Source organism: Equus przewalskii, chromosome 1 (assembly GCF_037783145.1).
Source record: "Equus przewalskii isolate Varuska chromosome 1, EquPr2, whole genome shotgun sequence".
In the NCBI taxonomy this organism is placed as follows: Eukaryota; Metazoa; Chordata; class Mammalia; order Perissodactyla; family Equidae; genus Equus; species Equus przewalskii.
In genome coordinates this window covers 153,682,989-153,707,816 of record NC_091831.1, presented here as the reverse complement: position 1 = coordinate 153,707,816, position 24,828 = coordinate 153,682,989, and the positions used below count along the sequence as shown (strand labels likewise).

Here is a 24,828-nt window from a genome sequence, read left to right as displayed (position 1 = left end):
ACGGTGCAGCTCCGAGATGCCACCTTAGTGTTTGAGAATTCTGGAGAAAAACACTGCCCACCTTGGGAAGCAGCAGGGAGTGTTGGAAAGTATGTTGGATTATGAGTCAGGAGACCTGGATTCCACCACCGACTATGAGTGTAACCCAAGAAAGTCTTCAACTTGAGTATCTATTTTCTCATTTCTATAAAATTAAATTTTTCGATGAGTTTATGGCTAGGTTATAGATTATACTGTCTTATCATCCTTCTTAAGTAATTGTATCTATATCACCTTGAAGCAAAAAAATTGGTATGTACAGATAGTTGTACAGCATTAAGGGACTTCACTGGGCTACAGTGAAGCAGAGGAGAAAAGCAGCTAATTAAATGGTTGCCTTTAAGACAAATGAGCAGAATTCATAAAGTCTAAAGGTTGAGTGTTGTGTCAATATTGTGACTGGGTGAAAACACCCATGGGGGCAGAAGTCTCATCTAAGGTAGAGGTATATTGAAAAAAGAGTCATAAAGCTTTGACAGTGGATTGACTTGTGAATGGTGGATAAATTTACTTCATTTAGATCCCATTTATACTTGTAACCTGATTACCTTCTAGAATTGTGAATAGAGAAAACATTTACTTTTGCAATAGTCACAATAGAGAACAAACCAGATGCATAAACAAATGAACACTTAGAATTATACTGTGGTCCCTTAAACTGTACTCAGCGCCTATGCAAATAATTACTACAGTCATCACAGAATATAAAGGAATAATATAGTTCCTTGTGTTATATAACCAGGGAGGTTTTTTTTTTTTAATTCAAATTATTATACCAAAAAGATATTTCATAAAATATTTGAATATTACCTGGTCTGAGTTTAGAAATATAAAAATGTAAATGACTTAAGATCATAAATCATTTACAAGCTTGATTGCATCAGGACTGACTTTTTTCAACCATTTGAGAGAATTAAGCCCTATTACCCCAAGGCCACCACTGTATGTAATGGGTTGGCATCTCCCTCTGCATCTAGAATGGTACTACTTTTGCACATATTGGGGGTGGGGAGGAGACAGACAGAATTGCTGCTCAAATAATTTTCTGTGTTCTGCAGGTCAGATAAAGCACCTTGGTTGAGAAAGGGCCCGGGTGCCCAAGTTAGGTATAATAAGCAATAATAATAAGATAATAACAATAAGATAAGCAATATCTTGCTTTTCTTTGATGCTCATAAAAATATTCCGGTTCAGTTATAAAGGGCAACTGAAAATGGCAGATAAAAATAATGAAAAAGATGAGATCTGGAAGGTCTGATTGAACACAAGAGGATCTGGCTCAAACATCAGCCTGAGGGTTAGACTAGATGACTTTTAAGACTCCTTTTATCTGGGTTCCTTTGATTTTTATGACTCTGAAAACTTCTTCAAAGTCTTCTAATACAATGCCTTTTACTTGGTAGTTTCATCAAAAGCCTGAGTATACTAGTCCACTTTAGCCTTCAACAGGTGATCTGCAAATCAAATTATACCCAATTTTGGGAACCTTGATATCATGCCTTTTTTGCAACCTCACACCAACTTACACAGAAAATCTCACAAGTAGCACCTTATGCTCTTCCACTTTACAATCCAACTAGACATTTGCAAATGTAAAACTCTATGACAGACCAGAAGTGATCGTTCTAGTTTAACCACAAGCAGGAAAACTAACAAAATAGGAAGACTAGCTAGGAGGATATCATCCTCCTTGGGCAAGGCGTGCCAAAAGGAAAGATGGAAGGGTGAGACCTCTCCATAACTCAGTGGTTCCATATATTTATATTTCCCCCCCTCTCAAATAAATGTTAAAAAGTCATCCTTCTTGCCAGTGTCAGTGTGCTATTGCCTCTGTTGGTGAAAGCATTCTTTTCTCCTGTGCATGACGGGGCGATTTTCTAAGAAATGAAAAATGACCGCTGTGTTCACATCAGATGGATACCACGTGAAGTGGAGTGTGGTCCCTTTGTTTCCTCGTTAGCATCACCCGGCTCCTCTATTTGTAGAGCTGTAATAAAAACAGCTTCTTTACTGTGCGTCCTGTTGGTTTATACCAACCATGTCAGGTCCATAAACCATGGTATATTAAAGTGTAATAGACTGTGTAAAGAATACTAGGAAGATATTCCAAGCTCTATTCCTTCCCCTCATTTCACAATTTACTACCTCCCAGATGGGTGTCCTTAAATATGACTTAATTGTGTTTGGCATAAAAGCCCCACTTTCTTTGAAGAGTGATCTCCTTCTTCAGCCACTTTCAGTGCACAAATGCCACGCTCTTGAGGATAAAATTTTGGATATTTTGGTACATTTAGGTGGTGAATGTTCTTAGTCTGATTATCTTCTGGAAGTATAATTTTACTTATAAAAACTTTACATTTTTCATAATTACTATATTCTAAAAATTCAGTCTGATATAGGTGAAACTCAAGGGTTAATGTTATTTCTTCCTGTGATATATCAATATAAATAATGTATAAATCTAAAACAGGATGTAAAGGATGAAAAATAGTACTCTCTCATCCTTTGATACTACTGGACTCTTTTCTGTTTTGTTGCAAGAAGAAAATGGAAGAGAGCCCGGCCCTGTGGCTAAGTGGTGAAAGTTCCCCACGCTCTGCTTTGGTGGCCTGGGTTCCGCAGGTTCAGATCCCCGGGGGCAGACCTACTCCACTCACCAGCCATGCTGTGGAGGCATCCTGCATACAAAAAAATAGAGGAGGACTGGCACAGATGTTAGCTCAGGGCTAATCTTTCTCAAGCGAAAAAGAGGAGGATTGGCAGTGGATGTTAGCTCAGGGCAAAAAAAAGGAAAAGGAAAAGGAAAAAAAAGAAAAGAAAATGGAAGATCAGAAATTGCTGTGCCAAGAAGTGAGCTCTGGTCCCCCAGCAGAGACTGTGTTCTGTTAGTGTTGGTTCCTTGCTGTTGGTTTATCCATCTGTCAAATAAGTAAGTGGAGTACATAGTAGGTGTTGGTTGAGAGAAACACTATGAAATAGATTTTGGTTGCTGCCCTCAAGAAGCACAGTCTAGTAGGAAACGCAGACTGCCAGCAAATGATTTCAGTACCTGATGGGGCTGTGATGGGGGTTTCGTGAGCACAGTGTGGTTGGAGCTCCACAGAAAGAGCGGGTCCCCTCTCCATGGAGGAGAGATGTGGAGGGCTTCACAGAGGAGATAACTTTAAAGCTTGGTTTTTGAAAAAAGAAAAGATGTTTACAGTGGGGATGTCGGGGAAGGGAGAAAGGCAGAGAGGAGGACGCATTCAAAGCAGAGGAAGCAGAGTACCCAAAAATAAAGACACAAGAACACAGATTGAACAGAGGGGAATCCCACTGGATAGGAACGTAGGGTGCATACTGGGAAGTTGCAGAAACCAGGCTGTGAAGGGCTTACTGTGCAATGCAAGTGTATTTCATCCTGGACAGAGAGGGAGCTAGTGAGCACGTTAAGCAGGGGAGCGGCATCCTTCAGTTCGCATGTTCAGTTGGCAATTTGGTGGCGATACAGAGAACTAGATTTGTTGTGCAACACAGGGAATCTGTTACAGGTCATTATAAGGGTCTAGAGCTTAAAGAAGGAATCTTTGCTAACATCGCTTTTTAAAACAGATTCCTGCATCATTATCTTTCATTTAGTGTTGGGAAAGTGATCCAGGTAATCCGGTTAAAGACTACATAACTCGATGATCATTAAGTGGAAAAAAGAATTAGGTGAGAATAGTTGTAAGCACCTCTCCCCTCCCGCCTACCCCCTCGACTCCCAGGTTATTTGCAAAATTATAAATCAGTTTCTGTCTTTCTCTCCTGAGGATTGAATAAAACAAAATGGGCTGGAAAAGCAAATCAAATGACTTTAGGTTGGACAGAGGGAACACTTTCTGTAGACGAGCCTTGTGGTTATGATAAGGACCTCGGCTTTGTGAGTGAAGTGGGAAAACACTGGGGTTTTGAGCAGAGGGCTCCTGATCTGACTTGAAAATGTTCACAAGCAATATTATCATCTACTGAGGATGGTTGTGGACAGTCTAAAGAAAGGAAGGAGAATTTGCTTGAAATTTTGTAATATCAACCCAAGTTGGAGAACTAGAACAGTGACTACTAGCAATTGCTTCTAGTCAATCAATGATAAATGGCTGCCATTTTTGAGTTCTTACCATAGTTTAGCCACTACGTTAATCTCTCATGTTCAGTACATCCAATAGTCACAACCACCTTGCAAGGTAGATCTTATCATTCCAATTTTATGGGTAAGACTCAGTGGAGTTAAAGTGACTTCCCCAAAGTCACTCAGTTAAGTGGCAGAGCAGGAATTGAACTCAGGTCCGCCTAACACATAGCCCAAGCTCTTTCCACTTTGCTACCTCTGCATTATCTTTGTCAAAACAGTTGACCCATTGGAAGCTTGAACCCCCAGCAGCCTCAACATGACATGGGACCATCAAAGACTTGATTGCAAAAATTCTCATTGTCAAGCACTTTCACATGCCCATTTCATTCTGCCCTCATAACTACGTGGGACATAAGTATTATCGTCTCCATTTTACAGAGGAGGAAACTGGAATGCAGGACACATGCAACTTGTCTGTGACATTTAAGTGACAGAGCTGGGCTTAAAACTTGGCATTTAACTATCTTGAGTTCTGATTCATATTCCTTAGGGCCACAACCATTGAACAGAAAGGGCCATTCTGCTTCATTTGGTAAGCCACAGTATTTAAGAATTTCAGAATTCTTATTGGAGGCGATTTTATGATAACTCATGAGACAAAGGCCATCAAATGAACCAGGAAACAAAATTTCAAGACATTGAACGTTTAGACAAAAGCAGATAGTTTTTATTCAGTAAAGGCTGTATTAAATAAAATCCACATAAATCTCTCTTGAATAAAAAACACCTTCTAAAGAAGCCATGTTGCTTTCTTTCTGTGACATAGAATTATGAAAAATTTGTTCTTTAATGGAGAAAATTAAAGTTTAAGAAAAGCAATACAGTTCTGCCAATGACAGAAAAGTTATAGTGTGCTACAGGTAGGTCACCAAGCAAACTTACCACTCAGCTTCCTCTGAGCACTTCCAGAAGTTCACCGTCATCACTGTGCGTGTTTGGCTCTAAGAAGTCTGAAAGATAGGACTGATGTTAAGTGAAACTTCTCATTTTTATACTCTGACTTGTTTTCCTTATTGCTTTTATTGTCTTAAACTGTGAGATTGTCATCATTCTAAGCAGATACTTTATCTATTCTCCTTATTTGGAAAAAAATTATATTTAACTCATTGGAGACAATGAGACAGCTTCTCATGAAAGAAAGACAAGAGAGAAGAGCAAAGTCAAGGATGCCTGTTATTTCTCTGTCTCCCCTAGTGTTGTGTCAGTATCTGACAACTCTTCCAAGTTTACTCTTCCAAGAAGCCTACCCACCCACCACCACACATGTAGTACCAAATTTAAATTGAAAAAGGAGCACCTAAATACTGCCATCCATGTGGTTTTGTAGAATAGAAGAATAGGTAAATCTCATACGTTGATTCAGGACCACTGCTAGTCAAAGTTGTAGGTAAGGACAGTTTTCATCTAAGACTTGTCTTCAATTTTAACACTGTCTCTCCTTTTTTTGTGCCTACTACTTGTGTAACATGCTCTGGCTGTCCAGGCACCCCTAATTCAGTAACCCACCTAAATTCTTCTCTAGGCAAAAATCCATGCTCTGGAATTTTTTTGATCCCCCTTATCAAAAATTACTTATACTGGATCTTATTCTCTCAGGTTTAATTGTCTGCCCCAGCGAGAATGAAAGTTCTATGGGAGCCTTTGTCTGCTTTCTTCACAGGTGGATCCCAAGCACCTAAAGTAGTGTCTGGTGCATGGGATGAAAGAACAAACCCACCTATGTCATCATGTCAATAGCTACTAAAGGCTTAAGTCAGAGCTTGCAGAGCCTGATATGGCCAACAGGATTGTTCTCTTTGTCCTACAGACCTTCTGAAACATTTTTCTTTTAAGTTGAGAATATTCATTTAAAAATCCTAGCTTCTCTCAAAAAAGTAGATTTGGTAACATAGTAAGTGCCATCCCTCTCTTAGATGGACACTGGCCTCCCCATTTCCCTATCACCCCCTGTTGGCCTCCCTGCACCAACATTGTTTCAATTCCAGTGTTGAGAAGCTAGGAATAGAATGTGAGAATATTAGGATTCTTGCACTTGACCTGTCATTACCATATTTGTTGGTGATACTAGAATTTGAGTTTGTGACTCCAGTCTTTAAACATTTTTTCTTTGTAGTAATGTATCTGTGTTGCTTAGAGCATTTTGAAGACTTAAAATGTGTAATGACGTGGTTGGAAATTTCACACATTGTGGTGGGAGAAAACTATTTTAGGCTAGTAGAGCTTCCAGGTCACAGCGTGGAAGTAGCTGCCTTTTCTATCTGTACATAGGCCCTTTGCTTAGCAAAAATGGAGATCTCTAAGTTCTCATTTTCCCAAAGGATCTTTTCCCCAAAACCCTCAGAGGTTCTGTGGTATGCATTGCCTCTTAATACTACCTCTTTTTACATTCAGATGCTGGTTTTTTTCCAAATAACCATATTCATAGAGCTATTGCAAAATCTTATCTAATGCTTAATTCAGTTCGGATAGGGTATTTCTTGTTGCTAAATTTATATGCGATGACGGCTTGACCACAGTCTACTTAGCACAGCATGGAAGTAGCCAGTTAGAAACCATCTGATGACGGAGAACAGCAAAGGTGCTCCAGGAAGATCACTCAGGGCTCAAAGGAATTTTTCCTCTTGTTTGGCCATGCACATAATTAAGAGTCACTGGATGAGAACAAACCACTAGTTTGTTTCACATTTGGGGGAACTTGGTAGCCTGTGAGAGACATAGGTCACTTCTCTGGATCTGATTGGCTAAGAACCAGACTAATTCACAGAAATTCCTGCTAGGAGGGTGGAGGGAAATCATACCACAAATCATGGCCATAACTATGACTTAATTCTTCCTAAAATGATGTAGCTAATCAAAGACAAATCGTTTTAATATAAAAAATTCATTTTTGTGGAAATTTACTAGACTTAGAGCTAATAGTATACAACTTTAGCCTGACATTCTTCTTTAGCCTATGTTCATGTTCTAAATATAAAATTTCATGTTTAGGAAACCTTGTATCTCTCTTTTTAAGTGATCTTTATCCAGTATATGCATTTTTAAGCTAAAGTAATTTATTTAATATGTAGGCATTCATCCCATGTTTAAGGCACAGCAGAAAACAAGCCAGATGAAGTTGCTGCTCTCCTGGAGCTTGTGTTCAACTGTCATATAATGAACAAATGGGTAAATGAATAGTCTGTCACATAGATAGAGGCTGTGGGATAAAAGTAACATCAGGAGATGGAGTGGTGGCGGGGATGTCCAGCAAGGGATGATCTTTCATTTAGTGAAGTCAGAGAAGATGCTATTTGAGCTGAGACCTGAATGGGGTGAGGGAGCCGGTCATGCAGAGACTGTGGGCAAGGTGTCCCAGGGAGAAGGAACGGCAAAGTGCGAAGGTCCCCAGGGCACATGGTCAGTGTGCTCAAGCATCAGCAAGCTGACCGGTGAAGCTGTAAAGGAATAAGCATGGGAAAGAGGAGGTGATGTCACAGAAGAGCCAGGGAGCAGACTTGCAGGAACTTCTGGGATATTGTGAAGACTTTTGAGGTTATGTCAAGGATGAGGCCTTTGGAAGGTTTTGAGCAGGGAGTCACTTGATAAAATTTATGTTTTAAAATCAGTGATGAAGTTGATGATGAGATACTTATAATATCTGTCATGTCACTTATTGATCATATGTTACGTGCTAAGCACTTTGCATGTATTATCTCATTTCATCTTGGTAATAGCTGTGTGATAGTAGTCAGTGCGGCTATTCTCATAGGACAGATGAGGCAATAACTATGCATTTGGTCATGAGTGACTTGCCCACAGTCACACAGGTAGTTCAGGGCGGGGCTAGGCTTAATAAAATGGTGATGTTTTGAAATCTTTTAACACCTTTCATGGTGTTTCACAATTTAGGCCCTAAATATGATGGATATTTTTCCATTGATTTTTTTACATCATTGTAGCCTTAAATGAAAGGAGTGTTAAGGCTCATATAGATCATTATGGCTTGCCTATTTTTCTGGACATTTTTTAAAGTGTAAGAGTAGTATTATCATACAGAACAATGTTATCTTCTGATTAGAGAGAAGAGAATGTAAAAGAACCAGCCCCAAAATGAAACCTCCTGATTAAGTAGTCCCTACAGGGCATGAGTTCTTAATCTGTAAATTCAGAATTGTTTCTCAGTCTCATTGATTTCCTTAGTAATCTTAGATATTTTTTGCAATACATTTAAAAATATTACTCTGAGAAGGGAGACCACAGGCTTCCCCTGACTGCCAAAGGGGCTGATGGGTGTAGAGACAGTGTGTGCAAGGCTTCCCATGAATTTGTTTGGATCTGAGCAGAACTGCTACAAATCGCGCTGGGTTTGTTATGTTTTGGGGGCCAAAGGAAAGTGCTCAGCATGTGCCAAGGCCCACAAAGAGGCCAGCTATAGCCAGGGTGACCACATGTACAGATCTGACCAGGATTGTTCCAGTTTATGCCTTTGTCCAGGTGTAATTATTAACATCACTTCCTTTCAATCTCAAAAGGTTTCAATGAGAACAATAAATTATATGGTCATCGTGGGCTCTAGCTGTTATCAAGAAAGCAGCGGTGATAGATGTAGCGAATTGAGTCCTATCTCCAGGACATGTGATGTAGGTGCTGCCAACCCTTGAATTCAGACTTATTTAGATAATGAATGGGTGTAATGAAAGTTAGCAGATTTTGCAAAGGACATGGTGGAAGAAAATACTGTCCTCATTCTAATTGTTTCTCTTTCACAGCCAAAAAAGAGCATAAAATGGAAGAAAGTCACTTGGAGAATGCACAGAAAAGGTAAGCACCTCTGACTTTGCCCCAATTCTTTGACTAGCCGTTCTTTTTTTTATTACTATTAAGTACATTTACATTGCTGTGCAACTGTTACCACCATCCATCTCCAGAACTTTTTCGTCTTCTTCAAATGAAACTCTGTACCCATTAAACCATAACTCTTCCAATCACCCCTTCCCCCAGCCCCTGGCAACAATCATTCTACTTTCTGTCTCTGTGATTGTGGCTACTCTAGGTGCCTCATGTAAATGGAATCATACAGTAATTTTCCTTTTATTACTGGCTTATTTTGCTTAGCATGATGTCTGACTAGCCATTCTTTTGGCTCCAGTTGTTAAGACTATGCATCCGTGAGCAATATGGTTCTGTGGAGAGCTAGAGTGAAAGCATTGTAACAGGACTTGGGAATATTTTTCCTCAGGAAGCAAAGAATCATCCAGAAGTAACTCAATATGCCTCACACATCATGGCACTATTTCCATCCAGTTGCCTCTGCTCCATTACTCCACTCCTGAACCACTTCATGAAAGTTAGGAACAATGTGATCCTTCTTAGTATTACCACTAGATTAAACGAATTATTACAAACAGCTCAGAGACTTATTATGTCTTTCCTCAGATCTTAGGGGATATTGTAAACAAGGGACAAGTGAGAGGGGACTGACGTCTATATATGGAAAACTCCCCCAGAAGTTGGAAGAGACCTCAGAGGTCTTCTAGTCGGCCTCTCACCCACTTCAGGCCTCTTCTTTGCTCTTCTCTCTCTCAATAGACACCAAAGTGGAACCATCCACCTCACTCGATAATCATTGGCTGTGATCACTTATAGGGATTTTTCTTTTGTCTGGTGCCCAGATTGGTCAACTTGGCTATCCCTCCCTCTTGGAAGGGTGAATGGGAATACACTGAAGCATTCTCATATTCAGGGCAGAAAATTGAGATAAATTTTGCTGGTACCAATTCTAAATGTACTAAAAAATTAAGTGATAAGGGCAGGAAACAGCATATCAGGAAAAATGAGTTTGACAAATGTGTAAGGATGGAAGTTTATTAAATGCAAATGAGCTGACTCTAGAAATGAACCATTTTCCTCCTTTCTAGCCACAATTTCCAAGAGTTTTGAAAGCCTATGGACAGTGCTATCTGCTCTGCTTTGACAGGCGCCAACATCTTGCCCTGCTTCCCATTGTAATTGCCAGTAAAGTTAAAATGCAGATGAAAGCAAGATTAAGGTCTTGCTTTCATCTGCAAAAATCTTGCTTTTTTCTAAGCATAGTCATGTTCTTGAATCATGATTATCATCCTAGCATGATCATCTTTGAAACTGAGACAATCACATGGTTATGTTTGTAGATTTTTGTGCCCCTTTATTGCCCTTACCCCTATATTAACCTTCCATTCCTCAGTCTGTAAAATGAGTATGTCTGTGTTGTAGAAATATCCAGCATGTTCAGAAGAGACCATCAACAAGGGCGCATTGGTATCAGGCCAAACAGAAATTTGCTTTCCAGGGTAGATGTCAAATTTCTAATACTTCTTCAAGATCCTTGCTTAAGGAAAGGGGGGCCCACCTTAGAGGGGCCGAAGCTGCTGCTGTGCATTAGCTATGCTGAGGGGGGTCATAAATTTTGGTTGTCAGCGTTTTCCGTGACTTTGTGGTGAAGGTAGTCTAGCTTTCATGTCATACATGAAATATGTTAGATCTCATCTTTAATGCAGAAACCACAGTTGTTTGCTTACACTCTTTAAGGAGGTTGGTGGTCAGTGTTGCAATATTCGTGTGAGATTCAGTAAATTCTTATGTTTTCTTCTCAAGAGAAACAGTTTACTCTGAGGCTAAGGAATATTTGCTTTTCCTAAGCAGTTTCTGAAGGCATGCATGTAAAACAATAAGTGGATGTGTTCCGCTTTGGTATCTCGACACTGTAAAAGTAAAACAGTTCATTTTGCTATGGGCTCTTTGATATAATCATTGTCTGTACTTTAAAATGTTTAGCTGAACTAAAAAGATACAAATCAGACAAGGAATTATAGTGGAGAGAAAAGGAGTCAGGGAGTAGTTTAGAGTGAAGTAAGAAAGTTTTATGGAACGGAACATATGACTAGAAATCAATCTTTTAAAAGTTGAAAGCTATTTTAGAGTTAACTGCTGACAAAAATTTCAAAAAGCGTGATTGCTCTTTACTCTCTTGGAGAAAATTCTCCTAGTCATTAAATATCAGCAGTCTTCATGCCCAAATTTCAGAAAGTTTTCCGAGTCTTCTGGGAATCAAAATTGAATTTGAAAAGAAGAGAGTTTTGTTTGGAGAGGACAATAGTCGAGACCTTATCAGATCGTTGCAGGTTCATATTGTAGCTTTTAGCTTTTCCTTGAACAAAGGGATAATACCAAAATCAATTAAGGCACATCCACAGAGCGACTTCATCTTTGACAAAGTTGCAGAGTGCCAAAGCCAGGCCATCCTCTGGGACTGCTGGCTTTGGTTCTTCCGAAAAGGCTCATTTGTTTTCTTAATTTCTAAAACACATAGGAGAAAAAATGCTGAAATTTGGCATTTCCTTTAGTTTTCATCGCCTTTGAGGGTTAGCAAGCAGGGCCTCACAAATCCCCAGGGGGAGAGGTGGTAAGAGTACATGGTTAGCTTCAGTTTAGAGTTGGGAAAAGCAAGGCCCCCAGGATGATGACATGCTTTTCGCAAGTTCTGGGATAACCCACAAACAATGCTGTCATTCTCTAAAACTGCAGAAGTATTTGCAATATCTTGGTCTCACAATCTAGACTCCAAATAATGCCAGAGATGCTGAGGTGATCCATCATGCACAGTAACTGGAGTTTCTGTGCTCTTCACTGTATCCTGCTGGAAAATTAGAAAGAGAATTTGTTTCTCTGAATATTAAAAGGGAAAGACTTTCTCTTCTCTATTAATGCACAAATAAGTATGTCTCTGTATGGAAACTGAGCATAAGAAAAAGGAAGAAATAATGTGCTCTGCTGGGGGTAATACACATTCTGTATAATATGGGGGACAACCGTGTCTAAAGCGGAGACAGAAAAAAATGATATTTTACTTCTTAAATGCCTGTGTCAGCGAGCATCAGCATCAGAAAGGTAGAATGGAAAAAGCATTTCGCTGAGAATCAGGGGACCTAAGTTGTAGGCCCAGCTCTGCCAATGAATAAAGTCATTCAGTCTTTCCAGGTCTCTTTTGTCTCATCTGTGAAATGAGAATGTTGGATGAGTGGATGTAAGTCTCTTCCAACACTAAAGCCCATGACTCTATAAGAAATTCATAGCCTGTTCCTATGGGTTAGATAACTCTCGACTTATATATTTCCATGCTGCAATCAATATAATTTTCATTTTGAATGAAAGAAAAGTGTATGCCATGGAGTGTACGTTTGGTTTTATCAGTATTTTGACTGCCACAGAATTAGGAGTTGTGTCTGGGGCAAAAGTGGACGTTGCTACTTTCTTCCATTACTGGTTTTGCTCCAAAATATGTATGTTTGGAATTATAAGAGAGTCTCTTAAGAAGTTACTGCAGTTATTGCCTTTCTCCACTTATGCACTTCCAGTCTTTTAATAACTGGGAGCTAAAATTCCCTGACCAGTAGTTTTAATTTGCATTGAAAACAGATTTATTATTTACAGAAGCACAAAGAATTTATGGGACTGAAAGCTGCAGCTCCAGCTTGGATCTCGCCTAGTCATAGCCATGGAATCAATTAACAGTTCATCTGTGAAATGTGATAAAATCTTATGAGATACATATTGCCCAATAACTGAGAATGAGATGAAAGTGTGCTCCATAAGGGTAACGGGGCTTCAGGGTTTTACAATCGCCATTGAATAGATTTCCATTAGAAACTCAGTATTCAGGATGGCCACAAAAAAAAAAATCCTGTGTCTGAACAGATGATAGAGCATTGAGTAATAAACCTAGCCAGCCATTCCTGCTTTGATTAGTTTCCAACACCCTAGAAAAGGAGGCCATTTATTTAAGTGTTGTTGCTCATGGCAAATGAGTATGTGAGGCTTGGGGGTGGATGGGGGTAGGTGGAGGGAAAGATTGAGTGCAGAGCTATAAATTGCTGCAAAGCTAGTGCCTCCAAGAAGGGCTGCTTGGGAGGCCAGAGGACTCTGGTGTGTTGTGAGCCTCCATGGGGTGGGTCAGGGGCTTCTTAGTGATATCTGGGAATCTACTTCGGAAAACTTGGATTCTTTTCTGACCAGATTGGAGATCATTTTTTAGACCAGAGGTGGTTTTTCATCCAAATCTTGCTATGCCCTCTATTATGTCTCTTTTTGTACATGGGAGCTTTATATTCTTGTATCATGTCAAGCTTTAAAATGTACCCTTCTCAAAGATCATACAGCCTAAGTCTCTTATTTTACCCTTGAGAAAATTGAGTCTAATGCTGAGTGATTGACCCAAGATTACAAAGCTAATGGATCCCAGAATGAGGATAGAAGTCTCTTGATTTTCCATGAAACACTCTAGAGATTAATTATTCCCAATGGGCTATCTAACTGACAACTGCTAATGCTACAGAATCAATTTGTCATCAGTGTTACGTGTAATCATTAAACTTAAGCTGAAAAGCAAGTAAATGACATGGATTTGAGATGAAGAACAAACTCAAAGTTTTACCTACGTATCTTCTTGGAATTATGCATGCTGGTTTTACTACAGATAAGATAGGCCCAGGAGTATCCCCAGGCAAGTTGAATTTCTTGGAAAATTGGCTTGAACAGATAGGTTTTCTGAGGCTTAGGATAAGCCGCAGTGACTGTGAACCGGGGCTCCTCTGTTAGAGAATGAACATGTGGGAACCACCCCCAGCGTCCCCTCTCCTCACCCTAATGGGTGTTGATGTTGACAGTTTCTCACCCTCTACCTCACTCTGTTTGTTCTCCTACCTGTTGCAGTTTTGAAACAACAGTAGGATATTTTGGGATGAAGCCAAAGTCTGGTGAGAAGGAGATCACACCCAACTACGTGTTTATGGTGTGGTATGAGTTCTGCAGTGACTTCAAGACGATTTGGAAACGGGAAAGTAAAAACATATCTAAAGAGAGGTAAGGTTCTAATAAAGTCATTAATACCCCCGTCAGGAGTCTAGGAGACTGCCTCTGAAACCGAACAAAGTGTGCACATTTCACACGTGTCAGTGTTGTCTTTCAGATCAAGTAGACATCGAAGAAGGATTATGGCCTCAGGGTTCATAGGGAAATTCGGGGGAGGCTTGCTGTCCGCACAAGCAGATACACTCACGTGATCCGATAAGTTACACTTTCTTAACCCCTTCCAATTACTAGCTAGTAAATGAAAGGGGAGCTGTGCTAATTTGCAACAGATTGCTTCTCTGTGTATTTTCATGTTGGCCCAGGCTAAATGAGGCAGCCTCGCTGTCGCAGACAGTACAGACAAATAAAAGTGAATGCCTTTCCCATTAATATACTGAACTTGCATCAAAGGGAAATCTCTGCGACTCGGGCCACACTTAACACCGTGTTGAAGCCCCGCTCTGGATTTACAGCGCCACTTCTGACTCCCTGTATCCTGCTGAGGACATCAAACTGCGTGCCGCTTGGCCTCATTGCAGCCTCCTGATTTTATTAGTTGGGGGTAGAAGAAAAACCTCGGCTCTGAATACAGGGAGAGAGAGTGTGTATGTGTGTGTTCGCTCTCCTTAGAAAGAGACTGAATTTGGCCCTGTTTATCAGCAAAAAGCATTTCTGTTGATCACTGTTTTGATCAGGTCGCCACTGTGCTACAAAGGGTGTCATGAATTTAAACTTCAAACAGGGCTTGCTACTACTCCTGCAGAACAGATGTATGAGAGTGTCATTCAAAGTGGTGTAGGAGATCAAGAAATTCTACAAATTAAGGAAAATGGTTTATTTAGTTATAGCATCTATATCTCACTAAACATTGCGACCTCAAATTCCACAATTCAGTATTTTTGTTCTTAGTAACCAGCAAAATGGCATATACATAAGATATTTAGACACACATACACACACTATACAATAATATGTTTCACCTTAAAAAGCTATTTTTAAGGGGGTCAAGCTTTAGAGATTTTTGACCCAGTATTACTGAGTCTCTGAATATTTTCTCAGGGAGTTTTTTCCCTGAGAAAAAGAAAGCTGCTTTTCTTTCTAAAGACGTCAAAGAGCTTTAACAATATTTATCAACACATCATTCCACCATCACCTCTTTGGGAACATGGAATTAAACTGAGTATATCCATCATACAGATAAACTGAAGCAGAGAAAAGTTGTGACATGCTTTAGAAAATAGATTGTTGATAGTAACATGAGAAAAAATCCTAAAAATCTTGACACTCAACTCATTGCTATTGTCTTATAATCACTTATTTAACCCATTTGGCTAAAATGAGCTCCTGTGGAATAAGTTTTGTGTCCTTTGAGCCTCCTAGAGAAGTGACCAAGGCAAGTGCCTCTCCCTCTGACACGGTAGCAGCTGGCCAGTCAGCTCTCCACATCTACACCTAAAGACCAGGAGATCCAGCAGCGGGCCCTGAATGTACAGCCTTTGCTTAACATGTTTGCACCTCAGATTTTGAGCATAGTCCTTAGTGAATTTGTCTTTGTAGTTAGAAAGCCCTAAAAAATGGTCCAAAAAAAGAACAGAGAGGGTAATTAATCACTTTGCATTTTAGAAATCTTCTGTTGAAATACTGAACTGTGTTCCAAAATCAGGAGTTTTTCCCTATCAACAGAAGTTAGACCAAACTGTGTGTCAGCAGTCGTGGTGGTATCCAACCGCCCTTCAGAGTAACATTTTCTCTGATTGCTAGCCATAGGTATTTTCAGTGCTGCTTCCTGGGTGCAGCTGGTGAATTACCCACTTCGCACTCTGTAAACCAACACCTTTAAAGGGTCATGACTTCACAGGACCCTTTTCAGTTCTTCTCATTTAGCAATTTCAGGGGTCTCTTCATTCCAGCCATGCTTTGTGAGATGGATCACCAAGGTTCCCAACATAAACAACATCTCTGAAAGTTAATGATGGCTCATAAAATATTTTTGGAAGCAGCTTGTTTACAAAAATTCTATTTGTTAAGAAATGTTAGCACGTTATGTGTATTACTGTTCATCCAGTTAAAGAAACTGGTTAATATCCAGGGTTTTCTAGTGAAATGAGGATTTTTTAAAATTGTCCTGTATCTCCTAAGGATTTTAGCTTTTAAAATGTTGGAATCATGTATTCATTATGGTAAAATAAGCAAATTAACTTGAATTCTTCTATTATAATTAAATGAGAAAAATATGATTGCTTTATTTTGACATCTGTTTAATGAGGTTTGATGTTGTCATTTTTGATTATACATTTCCCAGAAATACAGTAAATTCCAACAACAGTAAATGTCAGGAGGTTACATAGCATAGTACGAAGACATCCTCAAAAATCAAATTCATAACCAAATGAAAACCTGATAGCTTGTAATTATTAGGGGAAAAAAACTGTAATTTGGGATCTCATCACAAGAAATTTCACCTACTCGACTTTTAGATATATTTGAAGGCCAACCAAACCCCCGAATATCACTGGGAAAAATTAAGGATCAATAGTAGGATTTTCAAAGGGACATATTCACTTCAAAATGAAGTGGAAGTGTCGAAAACTACTTCAGGCGATTTGAGGTCAGTTTTACGTGGTAGAGGATATTTACTTCTTGTTCTGCTTAGTGTAGTTTCCATGAATACACATTAGCTTGATGCAAACTTGAGCTGACCTAGCCCCGTAGCAGGGTAACAACTGCCCGTTGTGAAACCCAAAACAATCTTTAAACATGCAAATGACTGTATAAAAATGTCCAATGTTCTTGTGCCTCGTGAGTAATCAACAAACCCTATCATTATCTGCTGATTAACTCTAACAGTAGAAGAGCAAGCTACTATACGATGGTATATTAATGGCATAAACTTTCCTTGGCATTTAAACCAATATAGGCAAAATAGCAAACTTCTGTGACCAAGCACAAATCCAGAATGCCCCACTCCCTAGAGCTTTAGTCTGAGACCCACTCAGTCCTCTTGCGACCCTAGTCCCAGAACTCATCCTCCGATGAAATGTAGCAAGTCCTTCTCTTACTCCTTCTGAGTACAGGTAATGCTCAGTGGTGTAAAAAAGACCTCTACATAGAGAGTTGAAAACCAGCATTTCTGTGCCATTAATTTCCCATGTGCTCTTGGGCCAGTCGCTTATTGCCTGGGGCACCCAATTGTCACATCTGTTAAATGTATGTATTGGAATGAAGCAGGAACTAAGTGTTTACTATGATCTCTTCTAGCTCTAAATCTCTATGAATCGAGAAACTACTTTTCTAATGTTCTGAGAAAGTGTGTCTTTTATTTCTGAGATAATGCCCCTCACCTTTGCTCTTGAGTTCATTAGGGAGTATATTAGAAGATATTTCAAGCCAAGGTCTGGTGGTGAGTAGGGGAGAGATTTGGGGTGAGGGAGAATTTTCATTGCCCTCTTGGAATTAGTAAATGTCTACAGCTACTTGGCCTTATGTCCCCAGTTCTTTTCTTGAACACCATATTTTTTTTTTATTGATTTTCCTCTGCTCACGTGTGTCCAACATTGCATTTAGTGGTTTACTAAAGTTCATCAAGATTTTTACTCTCAGAGGCAGCTTTGCCTTAATTTTACTTTTTCATGCACTTTTGTATTTGTGCCTCTTGATATCCAAACTTTCAATGATTTTTGTAACACACGTTTTTCCACCTATTAAATCTACAGATTATCCAAGCATATGCGTTATTGCAAAGAGGTAACTTAATTTTTGCTGCTACCTTTACTGACTATTCTTTACTTGTTTTCTGTTTAATTATTCTGGGATATAGGACCCTTCTTTATGAAATTTTCCACCATTTAGGTTTATCTTACGACTACATCCCACATGTCCCACACATGCACACATAGAGGCCACAAACCACTACTACCCACAAAGTGAACTATGAATTTGCAAAAGGTGAAGAAATCCCAGAGGATTCATGTCTCCAGGAATAAAGTCTTGGCGAATAATTCACTTTAAGCCAAAGCGAACCTTAGAAGTGCCATTTAAAAAACCCATAATAGGTAAGTAATGAGTGAATTTTATGCGAAATGCAAATAAGAAATTTCATTTTACACATAACTGTAATTTGCACCATAGGGGAATGGATAGTTACTTTGGTTTTTTAGTTCAGCTAAATACCAATAGGATTTTTGTTTTAAGTATATTACTTGCAGCTATTTGGCTAATTATGTAACTGCCATACCCTTCACAGCAGATATGTCAGAGCTGTTGTGGGGTTATCCCAAAAACTGTTCTCAAAGCTCCCTACTGCTCAGGTCACTTTATGACCAGGAGTTGGGGACTTAGAGAGGCTGTCATTCAACCCACAAAAGACCCATTGATTGCAGTGTAGACATTGCAGGAATTCCTCTCTCTCTGTGATAAAGTTATTCCTGAAAAAAGCTCCATAAAGTACAATTTTTATTTATTGACTTCTGCTTTCCTGCTGACACACATACATGATCATTACAGTAACTTCTAACAAGTTAACTTTCTTTTCCCTAGCCCTCTGTTAGGTGATTAAATGATTTGTATACACTTAACTGCTAAGAAGCTTCATATTATAAGGGAGCCCTTTAATAAAACAAATAATCACCCCCTAGTTAGTTGGCAAAACACTAAATGTCCCAAAAAGCTAACTTATAAAGAGAACTATCATAATCACGAAGAATCCAACCTGCTTATTTCCCAACCAATGAGTTTAAAACTACTTCTGCAAAATTAAAAATATGTCATGAATAAGGAGAGAGGACAGTAGACTTTAAAATGTTAAGAATTCTAGGATCATTGATTTTAAAACTAAAACACTTCTTTTGACCCTCTTTCCTCTGGAAACTGTCCTTCTGTCTCTCTCCTTTCCCTTCTAGCTTCTTAAAAGAAGAGTTTATATTCATTCTCACTTCTGTCTCCTTAACACACCCTCCCTCCTTCCTGTATCAGTAAGGATAAAGCCTCAGCTGCCATAACAAGGACCAAAATAAACTGCTGCTTAAACAAGAAAAGTTTATTTTACTTTTGCCTAACAATCTGAGTGCAAGTTGTTTAGATGTTGGGGACCCAGGTTCCTTCTCTTTTGTGGTGGCCATCATTCAGGTGTGGTCCGTATTCACAAGGTTGAAGGTGGCTCACATCACATCCACTAACACCACTACGGCTGAGCTCCTGCCGGTAGGAAAGAAGGGCACACCCTCTCCTTTCAAGGGCGTGGCCTGGAAGGTACACACATTTCATTGAACAAAACTTAATCTCATGGCTACACACAATGGAAGCCAGGAAACCTTATCTGGGAGCCAAGTGCCCAGCTAAAGACTGATGGGTTCTGTTACTGGAGAGAGCAGGAGAAATGGATGTTGAGACCATTAGCAGTGTTTGCCACCTTTGCTAACCGTGAAATCAATGGCTCTTTCTAACTCCTTGCCACTACTAGCTTTTGACGCTTATAATAGTTTCTTCCACCTTGAGATGCCTTATTGCCCTGATAGTATTCTGGGTCTCTTTCTGCAAAGGTGACCACTCCTCCTCCGTCTCCTTCATTAACTCCCCTTTTTCTCCTATTCCTTAAGTGTGGACTTTCCTCAAGGTTCAGATCTCAGTGTTCCCCTTTTCTGCTCAATACACTCTCCCTAGCTAGTCCCAACTATTTTCACAGCTTCACTTAGCACCTCTTTGCCAAGGCCTCTTCTACTCAGAACAACCTCTTAGTTCTAAGTCTTAGACTCAGATCTCCTACTGCACATTAAATGTTTCCACAGGATGACCAGCCTTCATCTGCAATTCAGTGTGTCCCAAGTAGAATATATTCTGTCTCAACTGAGGCCCACTCCTCTTAGCTTCCCTGACTTTCAGTTGCACCACTATCCTCCTAGTAGCAAAGAAGCAGGCTGGAAACTCAAATCATCTTTTATGCTACAAGATTCATTTTCCACCTATTGCTGACTGCTCGGTTTTGCCTTCTTGGTGGTTATTCTTCTTTACCCTGTCTTCACAATGATTCTGCCCTAGTTCAGGACCTCATCGCTCACCTACATTATTGAAACATCTTTCTAACTATTCTCTTTGCCTATTGTTTTTCTATTTCCTCTTCAATGTCCCTTAATATTGCATCCAGTTGTCTTTCTAAAACAGAAGTTAGATCACATCTATTTCTTTAAGCATATTCTGGTTTTTTTTTCTAGCACTGATGAAGTAAAGGGAAGAGAATTAGCCGTGATTGGTACTTATATTTGTTAAGTATTGCTGAGTCGTTACAACAGCCCTAAAAAGAAGGTGTATTGTTATTTCACAGATAAGCATGGAATTGCCAATGTCACAGTTTCACTAGTAAGCAACAGAATGCGGGATAAAGACCTAGGTCTTATTTGATGCTAAAGCTTGAGCTCTTTTGAGTATTCCATATTCCCTCCCAAAGTAGAGCATGAGCCTCCAAAAACTTGCCCTTAACTCACTTTCCAACTTCATTTCCCATATCCTCATTCCACATGTACCCACCATGGGGACTCACTGTTTCTCACACCGGCACGTTCTGGCCTTGTGTTGTCATTGAATGATGCCTTTACACTGCATTGTCCCTGATTATTTCCTGCTGGTCAAATTATAGTCATCCTTTAAGGATTATGTCCAAATCAGTTTCTCTTGAAATTTTCTGAAATGCCCTGAAGAGGAACAACTACCTCTTCTTCTGGTCTCAGACAGCATGTTTTTCTTACCATCCTTTAGCACTTCATTCATTCCAACCTGTTATTTTAGAAGTCTGTGTGTCTTTTTCCACCTCTTGGACATAAACCTGTTCCTTGTTGCATCTTTTATGGTGCATCCTCCAGCACAGAGCCTAATAATTGTTTATTGATGTAGAAAGGACTTCACAACGTGGTATGACATGATATTAAGTGAACATTGAAGATCCTGCGTGGTGTAGGAGGTTGGAGGAGGAAATGATCCCAAAGAAATGTGGAGGCTTAGGGAAGGTTTGGGGAAGATGTTTAGCCCTAAACAGAACGTCTCTGGGCAGAAAGTTGTAGAGAGGACTCAGAAGCCAGTGGGGGAATATTGACAATCAGTCGCTCTCAAATCTGGCAGGTCTTCCAAATCACCTGGAGAGCTTTGTAAAAAATAAATACATCTACAGAATGAGAATCCCAGGGGGTGGCGTCTAGGGAGCTGCAGTTTTAGAAAGCTCCCCACAGAGATGGCAGAGGAAGAATTCGTTTTGTTTGGTGGTTTCAATAAATGCCTTGGCCTCACTCATCCCTTGCTTAAATATATTGGGTCAGCTTTGGAGGTGGGAGGGAGAAGGACACCTCCCCAGTGATTCTTACTACATTCAGCCAAGTTTAGGAACTGCTAGACATAGGTGATCTTGAAGATCTCTTCCAGCCCTGATTTCCTGTGATTTTACATTAGAAATTTGCAGGGAATTCAGCTACGTAGAGAAGAAAGGGGTAAGGACATCTTGGAGACCGCATGGCAAAGGCCTGGACTTGGGAGACTCAAACACACGTTTTGGAGGAATCATACTGTGTGATTTCTGGGGCCAGCCTAACTGCGATCTTTTCTGTGCATCCTTCCCTGAGTGCTCGGTCCACATCGTCTCTCATGTATTTGCATTTTGCATTCCCAAAATATAAATTTGCAGCAGTTAGCTTGATTTACACACATGTGTAAAAATTATCTATTATGTGTTAAGTGCTGTACAAGCTTTGAGACCCTGTTCTGTAAGAATTTAATCTAGTGATCACATACTGCCTCCTTCACAAAGCTTCCCCAATCTCTGTGAGCTCTCTTCCCTCCAAAGTTCTTGGGGGTTACTGACTTTTCAATTTTGGAGTTAGTGACTTCTTTTTCATTTATTTAGTGATAAACATTTTCTCTCTTAAATAAATTGTAAACCCTAGAAGACCAGGGCCATATCTTGTACTTCATTTGTCTCTAGCACCTTGTAGTTCCTTAACGTATAGTAGGTGTTCAATTAATATTTGTTGAACAAATAAGCAATCGCTGTTTTCTTTTGCCACGCTGAAATTGATTATAGAATTTGCTGTCTGCTGCTGATAGATGAGACATCCTATTTATTTGTATTTTGGTGGTAGAATTCTCCAAATATATCCCATATGGGTTGCCTTTGCTCAAGCATCTGAAATCTTATTAGCTTTGTTAAAGAGGATAGACATGATCAGAACAAGGAAGATTAGTTAATGGGGTAAAAATAATTACCTTCTCTCTTCTTGACTGTATTACTTTCAATTTATCTTAAAAGAAAAAAAGCTAGAGAAAAACAAGGAAGTGAAGATTCTTGGGATTCATGGCTGTGCCAAGCCTCAGACCTCTTTGGAGCTCAAATAAGAACCTTAAAGAGCATCTGTCCACACTCTATTTGCCTAGCTTGGCAGACAGCAATGGAAACCCAAAGTAAGTCTCCTTCGTTCAGCTAGAATATTTCCAAATTGCTTATCTGTGGGACTCCTGACAGCTCCCACCTTGCGCATAGAATAGGTGGAATAGGGGGCTGCCTGGGTAGTATGATTTGAGGGGCGCCGGCAGGGCTGCCTGCCCATACAATCTCGCCTGTCTGCTCACCCTTTTTGTTTTAGTCACCCATGCAAACAGGCTCTGATCAGTTCAAGTTCTTGGTGAGACTCAGTAGGCAGTACAGGTTTCAAAACCCAAAAGGAGTGCAGGGGGTGGAGGGGTTGGCGTCTACAGGCACTTGCATGTCTTCATTATCAGAATTGGAAGGCTCTTCCAAAGATTAGCTGTGCATTGCAATTAACTTTGCAGATTTATGACCCAGGGCTGACTTCGGTTTCTAAGCTGCCTCCCAGACACCTCTCCCTGAACAAGGAAATACAATGCTGTTACCTTTCACTCTGCACCTAAACCGCCGGGTGGCGCGGGGTGTTTCGTCTACCGAGTGCAGAGTGATGGGGTTTAACTGATCAAGCATTCCAGGGCAAATCCAGGGACCCTCTTACTTCCACTCCCCTGTGGCCTGTGGGGAAGCTCTGCAAACGGAAGCGGCCTTTGTTCTGCAATTAATCATTTAGAGTCAAAGTGTGTTTGGGTACTACAAGTGATAGCCCGCAAAAACTATGAAGGGACTGATTGTGTGGCTGGTGAAATTCAGTCTCGAAGAGAACTTCCTTCATTGTAAATAGAAAAATATCTTAGGAATGGGATAGGGAAAATTGTCAGATTTAGGAAGTAGAAGTGATGGGCTCATTTATCATGGAATGACTTTTAGAGACTAGATTCTGGTGTGTGAGGAGTTAAGTCTTTTAAGTCTAAAACCTGTGTTACTTTCCTGCTGGTCTGTCTTACCATGGCTGCTAGTGAGACTGATCTGGAGGGCCTCAGGGTGGAGGGGTAGTCAGGGTCAAGGGGCAGATTCTAAAGAGAGAAGAAGCATGGAAGAGTGCATCTGTCCAAGTATGTAGGCCTGTTAGCCTGCCTGAGAGAAATGATTTTGGGGTTACCCATTATTTCATATTGTCTACGGCTCTCTTCCCTGAGTTTTATTTTCGTACCCTTTGGAAACATTCCACATAGACTAGTCAATGATGCTTTCATCATCTGCTGCAGTGAGGAAGACGTTTCCTTTTACATTGAGGAGTTAATGAGTTTGGTCTTTGCATTGTTTATACTGACAGCAAAGAGTGACTTACTCATTTCTTTGACTTTCATAACTCTTACCCGTGTGTAATAGTTATATCAAGAATTCAAAAGTACCTAGTGAGGGAGTGTTTTCAAGCTGCATAGAAATAAGGGAGATGCCCCTGGCACGTCTCCATGGTTGCATTTACTTATTTAGAACCAAAGCTGCATGTGAGCCCCCTTTCCCCTGGCTATGGAGAAACAACCTGACTCAGTGAACTGAGGACAGTACCTTCTGGAGACTTAAGGAATATCAGAAGACCTGAACAAACTCCACAGAGCTCACAGAGAGCCCTACTTCTAATATCCAGACTACTAGGCAATGACTGGAGGATGGCCTGACGTAGCTATGTCCTTCTAAAAGCACAACGTTAAGGACAATCCCTATGATGTTAATTCCATCTCTGCTTCAGGTAATTGTAATGGGGAAAGTTATCAAGATGTTGCCCTCAACCTTCTCCATCTAAAGTACTGTAAATCATGTGGTATTGAGCTTTCTTAAGCAATAAAGCCACTTCCACACCTCCCCAAAGTCTCTTTGTATAGTATTCTTTGTTCCTTGGTCTGATGCCCCTTAGTTCAAGGCTACAAGGAGATCATGGCAAAGGAGTGAAGACGCAGTTGATATTTCATCTTTGCAGCTTCTTATACTCCTTCTCTGACTTTTTCTTCTAAAGGGAGACCATAAAAATGTCATCATTTTCTTATAGAAGAAGCTGTCCCTAATAATGATTAGTAAAGCCAACCTCATTGGATAGTCAGACTGGCAAGTTCATTATTTTACAAACGTGGTATCCAGTGGGTGCCAACTCCTTTTCCATCCCACAAAAAACTTATTCACCATTCAAAGGTCTCTAGGCCAAAATTTACTGGGCCATTGATAAAGGCATGTTTTTCTCATGTTGTTTTGTTGACCATGTTCCTCCATGTGTTTCAGAATCATCACCAGAATGAAGAGTTCTTGTACTTGCTAGAGAGATTCCGGTTTAAGTTTTAGGATGTGTCTAATGGTATAGTGGTTTGGATCTTCAGCTTTTATTAACCTGCTTTTCAGGGAACTTGGGGGTATTCCCTGTGGTGTGCTGACTTAGAGGTCC

At 40.0% G+C, this 24,828-nt stretch overlaps 1 protein-coding gene across 9 annotated transcripts in view; it reads left to right on the top strand.

The window, feature by feature from the left end:
• Positions 1–24,828, top strand: part of FMN1 (formin 1) — a 383,790-nt gene that overhangs the window by 336,038 nt on the left and 22,924 nt on the right. For all 9 annotated transcript variants that reach the window (XM_070584360.1, XM_070584371.1, XM_070584336.1 and 6 more), the window contains 2 exons: positions 8,938–8,989; positions 13,916–14,065. In XM_070584360.1, the coding sequence (XP_070440461.1) occupies positions 8,938–8,989; positions 13,916–14,065 (202 nt within the window). The remainder of the gene's footprint in view (positions 1–8,937; positions 8,990–13,915; positions 14,066–24,828) is intronic.